The sequence below is a fragment of the Venturia canescens genome, chromosome 10 (assembly GCF_019457755.1).
Source record: "Venturia canescens isolate UGA chromosome 10, ASM1945775v1, whole genome shotgun sequence".
NCBI lineage: Eukaryota > Metazoa > Arthropoda > Insecta > Hymenoptera > Ichneumonidae > Venturia > Venturia canescens.
The window spans coordinates 12,380,149-12,394,890 of record NC_057430.1 but is presented as its reverse complement, the minus strand read 5'-3'; the positions used below and the strand labels follow the sequence as shown (position 1 = coordinate 12,394,890).

The 14,742-nt window shown below is 48.7% G+C and overlaps 1 protein-coding gene across 1 annotated transcript; it reads right to left on the bottom strand.

Moving 5' to 3' along the window:
• Positions 1-9,078: 9,078 nt before the first annotated feature.
• Positions 9,079-11,277, bottom strand: LOC122416789 (coiled-coil domain-containing protein 96-like). The gene is made up of 5 exons (XM_043429834.1): positions 10,750-11,277; positions 10,028-10,324; positions 9,708-9,916; positions 9,396-9,605; positions 9,079-9,286 (listed from the first exon to the last, which is right to left on the bottom strand). The coding sequence occupies exons 1-5, from the start codon at positions 11,275-11,277 to the stop codon at positions 9,079-9,081; spliced, it is 1,452 nt and encodes a 483-aa protein (XP_043285769.1).
• Between the last annotated feature and the right edge of the window lie 3,465 nt (positions 11,278-14,742).

Here is a 14,742-nt window from a genome sequence, read left to right as displayed (position 1 = left end):
TGGGGGCCGAAATGACGGAGCTTTTTACCCGAGCGATGAGATTCGGGGTTCGAAAATAGTCGATGAATTATTGGGGAGTGCGTTGACTCAAGTTTGTAATAAATTCGAGAAAAGTATCGTATTCAGAATGCAGTGGAGCGTAAATCGTTTTTGGCTTCTCGTGGAGAGATTCGTCGCGTAGATAAGCGCAGCAATGAAAGGGAAAATGTTCGGAAATGGGTGGTTTGAATGGAGCGCGAAGAAGGAGATGAAAAAGGTTGGAGAGAATTTTTAAATTCGACGTTTAGAGCCGCTTTGGCGAGCAACGTCGATACACAATGCTTACACGTTTGCGCAGCCACGTGTCCCAATTAGCGCATACTAAGCACCGTGCTCTAACGTGCTCCGGGGCGTGCACCTCTCGTTAATTATGCCGATTGCGTAACCGTATGATTTGTTTTTCAGCTCGCACTCTTTCTCTCGATCCTCGTTTGTTCGGGGGGCGCGCGCGCGCGCGCGGGGACGACAGCGTCAGTGATTTGATAGTTTCGAGCAAGGAAGAGGAAAAAAGATTGAGAGTCGCGCTGGGGGGATTGAAAGAAACGAGGACGCGCGCGCGCTTGTGTCGGGGCTCGCAATCTATTAATTTATCTATTACACAAACGTACTTTGATCGCTGTAAAAGCGAGGGATTGAGCGAGACATAAATTCGAGGCGTGGTAATACAACACACCCTGCGAGTATTGCGAACGATCGTGTGTCACAGGAAAATTGACTAACGAACGCGTCCACCGCGCGAAAGCTTCGAAGCGTATGAATGGAGGCGCGCGCGCGCGCGCGTATTAATTTTCTCGAGAAGATAAACGACTGTTTGTGAATCGGAATACGAATTTGACGTTTAAAATGTCTTTAAAAAGTAAATATATATCTGCCTCGTTGATTCATTTGCCAGGCTAATAATCCCCGCTGAATTTCGCCACATTTGAGCACTCCGCGTTTTCATATCTCGTTTTAGCGCAGCGAATATAAAAAAGATCGTTACGCAACAATGCAATCCGTCAAGATGACTAATGAGCGCGTCGCGCGCGTAAAAGCGAATCGAAAATATTCGATGCTGACCAAATACGGAAACCGATGCAACTTCAATTTACAATTAGCATCGTTCTGCGGTTCGCGAACGCAGCAGCCAGCTCCGCGCTGCCTTTATCTAGTTTCGCTTACTTTTTGGAGCCCGAGGATATTCCTCCCGCAGGACACAAACGCGTATCTCCCTCGCAGGTGAACGCGCGCGGCGAAAGAGTCGCGAGGATGATCGCGTATGAAGTGATTTACCGAGACGAGCGTAGTATGAATCGAGCTCGGCTTCGCGAGCACGTCCAAATATAGTCAAGTTTCGCGGAACGTTCTCTATACCTCGGCCACGAGTACGAACGTACGCGCGAGAGAGGACCGCGCGTGTGTGCGTATAAATAAGAGGGGCCTGCGAGTACGTGCAAGAGGAGCGTGCGCGACACTCGTTTTTTCGTTTATTTGAAACTTTTAAAGGAGCGCGACGAGCTCGCGAGGCGAGTTGGGTTTCACGGAAGAGAGAGAGAGAGAGAGAGAGAGAAAATGGGGAGAAAATCTTCGGTGAGGAGGACGGAGGAGGAGCAAAAAAATTAGCAAAAGGGAGACGCGGAGGTCGCGGAGAAAAAGCATTGAGATCCCGAGCGACATGCAACACACACTGTAAGGCGTAATTGAGCGCGTAATAGAAGCGCAGTTATGCAGTATCCGGGGATGCAATGGCGGACTTCTCGTGCTTAAGGGGCAAAAGACCTTCGTGCACTAACCGAGTGAAAAAAGGAGACGGGGGGGAGAGAGAGGGAGACTAGGAGTTGAGACGCTCTATTGCTCGTAACCGGTCGACCTTGAGAATCGTACAGCCCAACCGATTTCTCCCTTGCGCGCACGAGAAGCCTCCGCGATGAGACGTTCCCCGTTTTTTCATTTGGGGTCCTCCTCCCTCGGCCTCTGATCCCTTTATCCCCCTCATCCGACAACGAATGTCACTTCGTAGCTCTCGAAAGGTACAAAAAGTCACAAAACTATGCCGCCGTTCCCGTCCCCCCGATACGCCAACATTTTTTCACATTTAATTGTCATTTTAATTGTTTAACGATCCTTTTTACTGGTTTTGATAGCAGCCCGGACACGACGCGACGCCGCGAATCCGAGCAACGGCCATTCTCCAGCGTAGAATCGAACCTCCTTAATACGAGAAATTCGAAGCCCGAGCACGCGCGGCCTTTTAAAGGAGGAAGCCTACACTTTTATTGCCCACGACGCCCAACGGGGGTTCGCTTCATTGACGATCTTTGTGAATCGAGGTTTAACCGCACGACAGTGAAAAAGCGTTTGTTGCCTTCGCCCTCCCGGGACTTCGAATTTTGGGACTTCTCATTATTTTTATTCAATTTTCAACCGACGATTGACTCCCCCCACCCCTTCCCCTCATTCATCACGAGCTCTTTGCTTTTCCGTGTTTTTTATTTATCCTTCGCATCCTCTCAGCCCTCTTTCTCCTGGTTTTTTCTTTTGCATCGCCTCGCAGCAGTGCGAAACAGGAGAGACTCGGAGAACCGAGTCAAATCAAATGCACGAGCGTGCAGTTTTAAACTCGCCCTTATACATATTCACGGACACGATTCCAGCGGCCACGTTATATGCTTTTTCTGTATAAATACGCTCGCGATATATTCGGTTCTGGGCATGAGACATTCTCACTGAATTCGACAGGCTCTGCGCCCGGACCCGCACGATTTTCAAAAAACAATAACATTTTAGCGAATAATCTCGATACTCTCGCTCTCCAACACGCTTTCCAGAGAAAGCCACAATTTCATTCGCTTATTTATTTATTTCCATCCTTTGCATATCTTGCCCTTTGCCATTTTGCGAGAAACTCGCTGTGCTTACTCCTCTTACATATTCACGGACACGATTCATCGACGTTTCGTACCAAAGCGCCGCTTTTATTCCTTCGACTCAACTTTCGTGCGACACGCTCATTGTGGGATTTTTCGATGAAACTCGACCGGGAAGTCCGTTAGAATCTGATGGAGAAATGATCGAGATTTTTCGTTTTTAAGAAACTTTTATGCGAAAATTCACATTCTTTTGCAAAAAATGCCTTTCAGATTTTTCCTTCGACCCAAAAACTCTACGAATCGGGAAAAATTCCGAGCCGTCGATCATTCGTTAAAGAGTTCCGAGATTCGTACGGAAGCCGGGCAGCAGAGATTCCACGATCGCGAAATTTCTATTCAACAATTTAGAGACTCGATGTCTAAAAATAAAGCGTAGTCGAGAGAGTTTAAAGAAAATATCGACAAAAACGGTTTTCTTCGAAAAGGGAGTGCTCAAGATATTTTAGGCGCAATTTTGCATAGAAATTGCGGTAAAATTGTTCGAGAACTCGTGAGAAAAATTGGGATCGAGTGGAATAAAAATGGATTCATTCGAATCGATGGTGAACGGTGGAATGTGAATTCGGTGCTTTCGTTTTGAGGCGCGAAGCTTGGCGTGAAATAAAAGGCTGATAAGGACGGAGAAAGGTATCAAGAGCGCCAAAAGATTGCAATCAACGCCTCGTTACCGCGTCTTTTCCACGAGATCGTGGGCTCGTTTTTTCTCTTTCATTTATTTTGCTCCTTTATTCATGTACGTGGGACGTCGGGAAGTTTCGGGGCGAGAGGAAATTCGTGAGGGAGAAAGACCGATCCGCCGCGTCGGTGGCTCGTTTCGATAGATCGATCATTTCGTCTATTCGAGATCACAGCCAAGTTCTCGAGATTACTCTCCCCCCTCCGAGCGTCGTGGGAGGAGAGGAAATACCGTCGCGACCTGGACGGCGTGAGAGACTCGATTACTCTCGATAGCGGAGAAAAATATATATCACTTTTCTCTTCTTATCTCGAAACTGATGAAAGTTTTGGCTCTTTTGGTGCAATCGATTGATGTTTTCTGCGTACCTTATTATTAAGGTGCTAATAGACCGTCGGCAGGGAATGGCGACGTGCTGGAATGCGGACGAATGAGTGAAGGTTTCTTCAAAAACCAAACCAATTGTTGTTCATTTATTCAGAATCAAATTTTTATATTTTTAATCTCATCTTTTTTCAATGGAAAATATTTTTTTCTCCACTCGATTTCTGCATCGCGAACGAAACTTTGATGCTACAATTCTCTCGGTTTGACGAATAAACAAAGTGGCTTGAAGGAAATAAATATTGATGCTCGACCGAGGAGCTTAACCTCTCGGGTTTTGACTCGATTTCTCGTTTTCTTAAACAGTTCGGGACGAATGCAAATACGTCCAAGTTCTCTGAGATTTCTCAGCGCTGTCGAACATCCGTATAATCCCTCACGATAAGTTTCCTCGGCCAGTTGCTTCGAGCTACTTCGGACGCTCGTTCGTGTCACGAAGTCTCCGAGAACAGATAAAAGCCCGGAATTTCGTTTGTTCCGCCGTTTCCAAGGAGACACTCGTGTCGAGAAGCCGCATTTTTCAGGCAGATTCGCCTCGATTTCGTTCAACCGTAATTCAAGTAAGATTTTCCGCCAATCATTCCCGGCGACTAATTTCCTAGGCTTTTTTGCCTCAATTTAGCGCACGATCTTTTCCCCCCTGAAACCTTCGAGCGCCCGTTTGTCTCGGTGGCACAAAAACACGAGACCGAAGTTTTCACGGGCCACGCGAAAAAGAGAAAGATCGTTCGCCCGAAGACAAATTCGTCGGTTGCCTCGAATGAATGAAACTTTTCGTGAAAAGCTTGCAACCTTTCCGAGAAGGCAGGAACAAGAGGGGAAAAGTGAGACGAAGAGCGAGTGCATTCTTTAGAGTCCAGGTACCCTGGAACGTCGAAGAAACACGAAGAATGTATACCAGAAACAAGAACATTCGTAAGAAAAACATTTTCCGCTTTTCCTTCTCAAATGCATTTCCGAGCAACGTTTGCGCACAGCCACAAAAATCGTACCTGAGCATCGAGAGTAATAATCTCTTGCTGCGCAGAACGCGAACTGTCCTCGCCAAATTGATTTCGGAAACGAATAAAATGGAGGTATACAAAAATGCTGCTGGGTAAAAAGAACTCGGAGAAGAGGAAGTGAGCCCGAGTTTTGTTGCTCGTGTTTTTACGACGCTCGAGATCATTAAATGATTATAACAGTTATTATCGAATGAAAAGAAAATATAATAACGGCCGGTGTGAATTAAGCGGGTTTCGTATATTTCATTCCCGGCCTCTCGGACTGGATGAACGGACTCTCGCTGTACGGATCTTTGGACATTAAAATTTAATTCACGCGCGGACAAACTATTTAATCTATCGAGAGAAGCATAACGAGAAAGGAGCTAAGAGATGAGCAGTTAGTAATATGGGCAATTAGACATCCGGTAGCAACGAGATGCGATAATCGTAGAGTAGCCGAGCTCTGCTGCTGGACCACAGAGAATCGAGAGTCGAGGGATAAATACTGGAATAAATACTCTTCCTATCTCTTTTTCTTAGCGGGAGTATAATTGAAGAGACTTGACGTAATCGTCGCTCATTCGCGTTAGTGCGGAGCACTGAGAAGAGCAGCGCTCATTCGTCTTGACCCACCAACCGCGGCTGACAGTCGGGAATTAATTCGAAACGAACTAGATTTAAGTTCCGTAGAACAAATCGTTTCCTCTACTTTTTTCTCACTCTCGCTCTTCCTTTTATTCCGTAGTTTGGCTTTGACGAGGCGAAGCCTCGAAAAAATTGGAATCCACCGTTTTGTTCGTTTGATAAAGCAACATTCCGTCGGTTCATTCCCTTTCACGCTCACATCATCAATTCAGGCTCCATTAATGTCCGGCTGACGATCTTCGCCTCGTTATCCTTCGACATTGATGCGAAACTTTCAATGGGGATGTAGTAATTGAAAAATGAAAGAGTGACGCAGGAGCGCGAAAATTTGGAGGTCGGAAGCTTTTGTGATCGGCCTGTTAATTGGTTAAAAATAGCTGAATTAATCCTCGAGGAATTTCGCCTAGAAAATATTCGAAGTTTCGTCGTTCCTTTCAGAAATTCAATAAAAATCGTGGCTTCTGCTCACGGGAGAAAAATGTATTTTGTCGAGTTACAAGGACACCTGCTGATTACTGCGAAGCGATTTCAGTACCTCGATTCAAATGTTTATCGCGCACAATACTCGCTCAGCCTCCATTGTCTCTCCGCGAGATATAATTTCTCGGTAATCTCTATTGTGCCAAGTGCGGGCGCGGGCTAGCACTTAACGTATGTAAGGAAGAGTGTTCGTGCGCGTCTGGGAGCCGAAAAAAACTTCATGAGCGTCCGATGAATTTATCTCTTTTTATCGCCTCCTCGTAAATGCAAATTTCTTCGATATTCAAACATGTTTAAATGGTGGCTTAACCACTGGAGCTTGGAGAATTATTGGCCACTCGAGAGTCGGACCTTCGAGCGGGATTCGGCTCGTAATTTGAGCCCCTCTACGAGCACGCTCGGTTTCGTAGACTCCGATTTGGCATTTCGGCATCTTCAGATCGAAATTTCGAGCGAGCGGCGAGGAATCAGTCGATAACAAACATCGCCGCGTCCCAGCCGAATACTTCTGCTTCGTCGTTAGTTCCTCCGTCTTTGCGCTGTGATTTTTTATAGCGAATGACGTTAATCGATTTCTCGGATCGATGGAGATCAAAACAGATCGAGAGAAACGGCTAAAAGTTGAGAGAGCCGCGGTCCACGCGGAGGATGCTAAAGTGGTCAATAGTTGCGCGGCGCGATGGCGAAGGGGCCTCCTCGACGTGTTATACCTGAGCTCACCACGCAAGGTGTGCACTCCGGTGCGCGGGTGGCCCGGCGAATTTTTAACGGACGCTGCAGGCTTCTCTACGTGGGTGGACACGCCCGCCCGCCTGCCTTCCAAGGGATCGTTGAAAACTGCACGAGCATAATGTACCAAGATATTTTTCAAAACGCTTACACATAATAAAGGATGAAGAAGATACGAAAAGATTTCGCGAGCTCGTTGTGGGCTCGAATCCATTCGCCGTTCGTCCGCGCTCTATCCCCGACTCCATTTCCGTTTCTCTTTCGATTGATATTTTCGACTCGCAGCCAGACTCCGATTTTTTCGTTTTTCTCATCCTCGTGTACTTCTCGGCCTCGCACCACTGTCGACCGTGGCTGAGCTCGGAAACCCTTCCAGCACAATATTCGTGACGAATAATCGAGAGACTGAATCGCCTCGGCGGACTCAAATCCCGGACATTCGAATTCAAACGCGGCCACTTTACGTCACCTTTTTCTAATACATTTTGCCAACTGCGATCAACGACTGCTGCGCGTTCGAGCTTCGAACGGCCGAAACGCTCTCTCCCCCTCGATCGAATATTTGTGTAAGCGGTTTTACGACATCTTGAGCAAACTCCAGGAAGAACTACACACCGCGCACACGGACTCGTACAGTATCGAAACGGTTTTTTTTATACCGATGAAATAAGAGCTCGAACTTGCCTCGGACGTATTATTATTATTATTAATATTATTGTTGTTTTTATGATGCTTGCGTTCGAAACTCTATTACAACTCGGCATTATTATGATGTCCAACTGTCCGAGTCTCTCTCTCTCTCCCTCTCTCGTAGTATGCAGATATATCTTATGGCTTCGCCGAGGAATTTCTCATAGAAATACAAGCACAGGGGCCAGTGGGAGAGACAGAGAGAAAGAATAATCTCCGTGTAGCCGCACATGTAAAATGGATATTCGCACTGTCAAGACGTATGAGGGAATAATCGAGTTCTTCACGCGCCACTCTCCTGCGATCATAATACAACGAGTCTCTCGCGCTATCTCTCGCGCGGAGTTCGGTGATGTCCGCAACTGTCACCCACGCACAAACAGCTTTGTTAGACTCTCGCGTCGCGCGGGATGGATTGGAAAAGTTATCGCAAACACGTGCGAACCATACATCATATAGCCATTTATAATATTTATACGCTCGGCTTGTTGGAGGAACTATAAAATAGAGAGGCTTTTTCATTTCTTTGTATTGTTCGGGTGAGCTTGAAATTCTCTGAGCGAGCGACGCGTGTTTCACACTTGGCAACAAACTAACTCGTCTCAATGACGGATTTCGCGGGCGCTCGCGTTGCAGGAGTTATGAACGCACGCTTTCGATCCAATTCTCTGACACTTTTGTCCAGATTTTAAGGGGCTGGCGTTCCTCGCGAAGTCAGCAGGAGGCTTACACCGGATCACGGATTTTGGGTTTATTGCACACGTTGAAATATTCTCGACGAAATTTGGCTTGATTTTTGTCGAGGAACCAAAATGATTCAACGGATTTGTGGGTTTTGATGAGAAGGAACAAAATTCTGTATTTTCAAAATTACTGCCGACACTTCCGCTTCGCTTCAGCGTAATTCTCTCCCTTAAGGATCGCCTTCGTAAACGATCCACAGAAAAGTCCACAATTTAGTGATTTGCATGAAAATAATCGAAATTGCCAATCGATTGAATCGAATCGTAGAATTCAAACGAAAACGAGATTCTACAGTTGCAAAGTTCCGATTGAACTAAATTCTGGGCCCAAGGACAGATTTTTCTCATCCCGTTCGCGATGCCCGACTCGAGAATTAATCGGGAGCTGATTATTTCTCGGTATAAACATAAGAAAATAACTTTAAGGCAGACTTAGTAACATCGCTGAATAATTGTTATTGTTTTTCTTAAATATCAGCTCATACATGACGAATAAGGCTAATAACAATGATGATAATCGTCATGAAATTATAGTAAATGGTCAATAACGATAATAAGCAGCATACCGGGCGCTGAAAGGTTCATTGCGCACGTCAGGACTTACGAGGAGTATTACGAACGATTATTACCGCCCAGCAAATAGCCTGCCTACACACACAACTCGATTAAATCACGCGAATATAATTCCATCTATCCGTCCAACCTGCTGCCGCGGTGGTGGTTGAGCTGTAGGAAAAAAGAAGGTACGAAAAGAAAAGGGGACTAAAAACTGCGGTTCATCCACAGTCGATTATCGATCAACAGCGTCCAGGTCTCGTCTTCATTCGTCCAGCACTTTTGACCCGAGTCATTCCCGTCACGGTCGTACGATTTTCATCGACTTGTAGCTTGTTCCTTGAAGTGCCAACTCCCCCGGTGGATTCTTCTATTGAAATCATTCGCTCGAGTTGAGCCTTGAGCTTGTCGAGGGCTTCCATTGTCTTTTCCATGTCGCGGACCACGGGGCTGCGAACATATCGATCGAATTTGCTTTTTTTCTTTTATTTATTTCTTATTCTTATGTGATTATTATCCGAGCGATTTAATTCGGAAGAACAATCGCGATTGAGCTCACACTGCGAACAGCATTCCGGCTCGACGTTTTTTCTCCAAACAATCATTCCGAATGGTCCACAACAGTGCAAGGACTTTCGTAAAACCTGCCCGGGTCCTCAGCGCTTCTGATCTTACGAGCTCGAGACATCTGTGCTCGTTGTAAAGCTGGCCACGATTCGCCACATCTTTCTCCTTGTAGTGGGCCAAAGTAGCCACGACAGTTTCTATCCTGCAGCATGAATCGAGCATGTACCGCACACCGCTTTCTCCGAGGCTCTTGACATTTTCATGCATTTCAAAAGCCACGAATATGTTCTTTCAACTGGTTTACTTGAGTGCGATATTCTCCAGAAGTTTGTCACGTTCTTCCACCTTTTCCCTGTAGTTCTCGTTGTCCACTCGCAACACTTCGTACTCCAGGATCGTCAGGCCCGCACCCAGTTTCTCAGCGGAACGCAGTTTCGCTTTGACGTTCTCGTACACGTGGCGATAATAAATGTACTTGAAACGATTTTGGTTGAGCAATTGCCGGCGCAAAACCTGGACGCGTCAAGCCCGTTATTCCTTGTTTTCTCTCCCCTCAACTGCTCCTCTCTCGAGGAGACGATTCGTCAGATTAAATAGTTAATCGAGACTTGGAAGGGCACAAACTTTTCGACGGATCGTCGTCTCCATCGCTTTGGCGCTGATCGCACGACCAGATTTTTCGAACACCAAACCGACTCCGATTTCCTTCTCTCTTTCAAGGAGCTCGCCAAAGCTCGTGGAATCCTCCTCGAGCGCGCTCTCGAGCTTTGTCTCCATGTTGCCAAGCTCCTCGTGAAACTCGGCTCGACGCGCCTCCAGCTCCTCCATCGTCGTTTTGTAGGAAAGCAATTTTTTCATGTAACGATCGTCCATGAGCTGCGCCGCCGAGGCCTCGTCCTCCGGCGTCATCGCCTGACGCTTCTGCGCGCCGCATCCGCGTCGCACGAAAAACACATTGAAAATTCTATATCGTGGGACAATTAAGGATCCAGCTTCTCTAACCTTTCTCATTAGTCTAGCGAGCCAATTCTGCAGCAGACGATTTTTTCGGCTCAAATCCGCCCCTTCTAGCCTCAACTCGCGCAACTTTTCAATCACGGAAGTTCGGTCGCGCAGTATCTAACGAAACGAAAAATGAAGGAAGCTTTTCCATGCCTTTTAAGCGGTCTAAATAAAACAACTGCGACGGCTTGGGACAGATTTTTATTCGAGTTGTAACTTCAAATTTTCTTGAACACTTGGAATCGGGGGCGAATGTTCGACGGTTAAATTGCTTGAGTTTAAGGGATGAGATAGGTTATAAAAAGGTGTATTTCAACTGGAATAACCAGGAGGTTGAAGCTAACCTCTAGAGGGATATCGGCGAGCAAACCGCCGACGTCTGATTCCGACGGTTCAGCAGTGTCCGGGATTGGACGTTCCTCGGGCTTTTCCTGTGCTCCGGAGCTCGGCTCTGTGGAATAAATTTCTTCTTCTTCTCCCGCTCCGTCTTGCTGCCCGTCGTAAAACTCTCGACTGACACACGTTGGAGCATCGCGCGCGTAACCCTCGCGATATTGAATTTGATCGTTTTCGTCGCTCGTGCTTTCGTCGCTGTCGAATTCTTCGAGATAATCCTCGAACGGTTTCGAGCGATCGTTAATTTTAAGGGCGCTCGTGGCCTCGGAGGATTCGTCGGGGGTGCGATCGTCGAGTTTCAAGTCGAAATCATCGTCCGGTGAGTCTTTTGGTTTCTTCGAGCTCTCCTCGGTCTCCCAGAACGAGGGTTCTTCCTTGACGCCATCGGCGTCAGCTTCAGCTTCCGATTCGTTGCTCGAATCTTTCGGGTCCAAGTTTTCTTCCGATTGCCGCCAAGTATCGATCGTTTCTTCCATGAGAAATCGCAGCAGTTACGGGGGGAACGCGGTTGGAGGTTGGAAAAGACGAGAATTATTGAAAAATAGTCAATGCAGAAAAGCAAGCGACGGTTGACCCGCGTGAAGTGCGGCGAGGACGACGCCGTCTTATTTTTTGTTTCTTCATTTGCTCTTTATCTTTTTGCACATTGGCTGTTTCTTAACGCCGACGAAACTTTACGCCAATGAGTACCAAAAGTCGGCCGCCGGGGCACGGACAGAAAGAGTCGCCCTCTCGCGGCCTGCGGGGATTAGGTCGCCGCGGATGAAACGAAGAGCTATGAACGTGCATGTTGCAGCAGCATGCGCGCGCGGGGATACACGACGAAGGAGGAAAAAATGTAAATAAGTAAACAAAAATAAAGAGGAAAAACGGGGGTGGGGAGAAGAGGAAAGAAGAGTGCGCGCGCGGAGAGTCGTGGCCGCAGCGTGGGCCGCAACCGCTGCATTCCTGTAGGTTCAAGGATCCCTGCTGGTTGGATCGCGCGCGGCGCACCACCAGAGCGGACCCGATCGCGTGGACTTCTCTCTCGGCGCGTTGCACGCGCGCGTCTTACTACTCCATATACCGAGGACGCAGCGAACTTGCACACACGCAAAATCGCTGTTTTCTCAGCAGTCCACATCGATCTTCCGATTGCTCGTTCCGCGTGCGGGATGCTCCACATGGATCGAGAAAGAGAAAGCTTTCCGGTGAATCCTCCGCTTTGTGGATGCGTAGCTCCGATCTCGAGCGCAGAGTTCCTTAGACTCAAGGACACGAGCCCGCGTTAACAGAGTTGGGTCGAGTTTACGTCGCGCGGCGGTGTTTGCCGCGTTGCGTTTCCAAATCCCGCATGGACTTTTCACTGTGACATCTTCCTCGGTGCCGCCCACGATTCGCCACCTTATTTTTCTCTCCCCGCGGAGGCTTTTTGCACGGTATCTTCGGCGCTCTTTTCTCGAGGCTTCGCGTCTTGATGTCACCGCGCGAACGCCCACTGCGCCCCGGCGACTCTCGCGTCGTCTCCGTTCGGCCAGCTCGCCACTTCGTCCGTTGCCAACTTCGTAGCTGTCCTCGGTGAAGTAAGCGTCTCGGGAATAACGTAATCGCGCGCGGGGTTCGCGAGACGAGTTTAATGCTTGCAGGAAGTGGGACGAACGAGAGTGGAAAAAGGGCGGCGATCGATGAACCGAGGTGTGTCGGTAGCTCTCGGTGAAGCAGCTCGAGGTTGACGCGTCGAGGAGCAACGGGAGGAGAGAAATTCTCGCGGCTTCCTCGTGGAATCAACGTAGTACAAGTTTGGTTAAATGAAGCAGGATGTATTGTCGCGGGTACGAGAGAGGCGTGATTGCATAAAACCCCGGCATGCTCGTATCCCTCAAGGACGCTCTCGACGAAAGCACCAGCTCCCCCCCGGCCCTTTCTCCTCTCGTGGTAGGTCAACGTCCTGGTGCCCGGGCGCGCAAACGCTGCTCTCTTCGCATCTCCTCCTGCTCTCCTTCTTCGGCATTTTCTCCCGACTTGCCGCGAGCAGCATCAACTCGGCGAACCGCCACGGCGGCGGCATATGCTTCGAGAGCATGCCCCATGCATCTTGCAGCGCGAGCAACAACGTTGGCTAGTCCGATTCGAGTCCTGCTCGCTCGCCACTCGTCCTCTCCTCTCGTCAGCACGATGAGTGGGACGTCAGTGTCATTAATCCCCCTGATACTATACCAGTTCTTACCTCTCTCGCGCTCTCTTATATTTCCTCGTACACTCTTTTTCCTCTCGGTCTTCTCCTTCGGCGAGCTTCTGCCTCATTCTCGTTAATTAAGGACGTTGTTCGAGCGACCTCACGATTGCGGGGCGAGCTACGACGCAGGGTCCCGATACTCGGCGATCTCTTTTGCTCCCTTTTTACCGAATATTGTACTTTTTCGTTACTTTTAGAGCCGAGCCTCGCAGGGAGCTTGGCAGCTCGCATCGTGAGATACTTCGTTTTGCAAAATCACGCGCATATAAAAGTGTACGATTTTGATTAGAATTAATGGGCGTTCGCCCTGCGATTTCCTTCAGCCTGCCATTCATCTTGGGAGTCGGTCTACCCTCATGCTCGCAACAATAACCGCACGCGGCCGAGCTTCGAAATAAGCTAGTTCGCGCAACAACAGCCTCGAGCTCTCGTTGCGCAGAAATATCGTTGAAGAAAATGAGAAGTGGAAGTAGATAGATTCGAGGAAGGTTGCGCCGGATAGAAATGAAGACGTGCGCTGCGCTGCACGCCGAACAAGTGCGAGGGAAGAAAAAACGAGCACGAAGAGGACGAGCGAGAGGATGATGATGATGACGACGATGATGATGAAGGTTAAGCTCCGTCGACTCGGGACATGGCTGACCCTTTGGCACAACGTAACAACCAAACTCCCTTCTCCCTGCCCGTCCAGCAGACTCACCGTCTATTTATATCTCCCGGTTAGCTATATTTAGCTCGCCTTCTTGAGGCCCCATGCACGGGAAAGTTTGAAGGGGGGGAGGGCAAGAGCGATGGGGTGGAATGAGGCGCAGATATGTTCGCGAGGGGCCTCAAGGTGTGGAAGTGTCGATGTAAGAGGAAAGGGGGCGTCGGAGATTGGCCCCGCGAGCCGAGGCCCTCTTGATCTCTTTGCTCACGTGTCCGAACGTCCGCGTTTCACCGCCTTCCTCTCCACCCTGCTCTTCTCGCTCCTGCTCTTCCCCTCGGCTGTCTTTGCGCGCGGACGAGTGCAGCCCCGACGTTTCTAACGATTCTTCGGACTGTGAGCGCGCATTGCCTCGCATGCGCGAAGCCTCCGAGGCGGGGAGATACGACTGATTGTGAGAAAAGAAATCAAATAAACTGGAGAAAAAGGAACGATGGAGAGAGATACGAAACGCGTGTTCGAGTGCTAAAAAGTAAACGAGTCTCCGTCGCTTTCTTCGTCGCAGACATTCGACCGCTGCAAGTTTCGGGTTTTAAGGCTCCCGTCGAACCTCGATTGCGTCACGAGGATCGAGCGACCCGTAATTTTCCCCCTTTTCCAGAAACGATAAATAAATTCAGTCCGCCAACCAGTAGGAACGATCAGCTTCTCTGTATTCAACTTGTCGAGGATCCTCCGATTCTCCTCCTTCCGCAAACGTATCCGCGTGCACAAAGTACGTGGCGCGCGGCGCGATATTACCGCGCGAGACGGAAGGAGTCGCGAGGCGAAAGTGAGCATGCTCTCGCTGAAATGGCGAAGAGGATACACGCAAGGGAGAAAAGAGGGCTGGGAGAAGGCAGGAAAGAAATAGCGAGAAGCGCAGAGCGGTAGGGACGCGTCCATATATCCCGGCTGTACACACCGGCTGCATACCAGACGTGGACACTTACAACCGGCATAAGGTCCCCCTCTGGAGCACGCGGCTGCTTATATACCCCGAACAGTCCGGAGAGAGGATTCGCGAGCCGTACACCCATC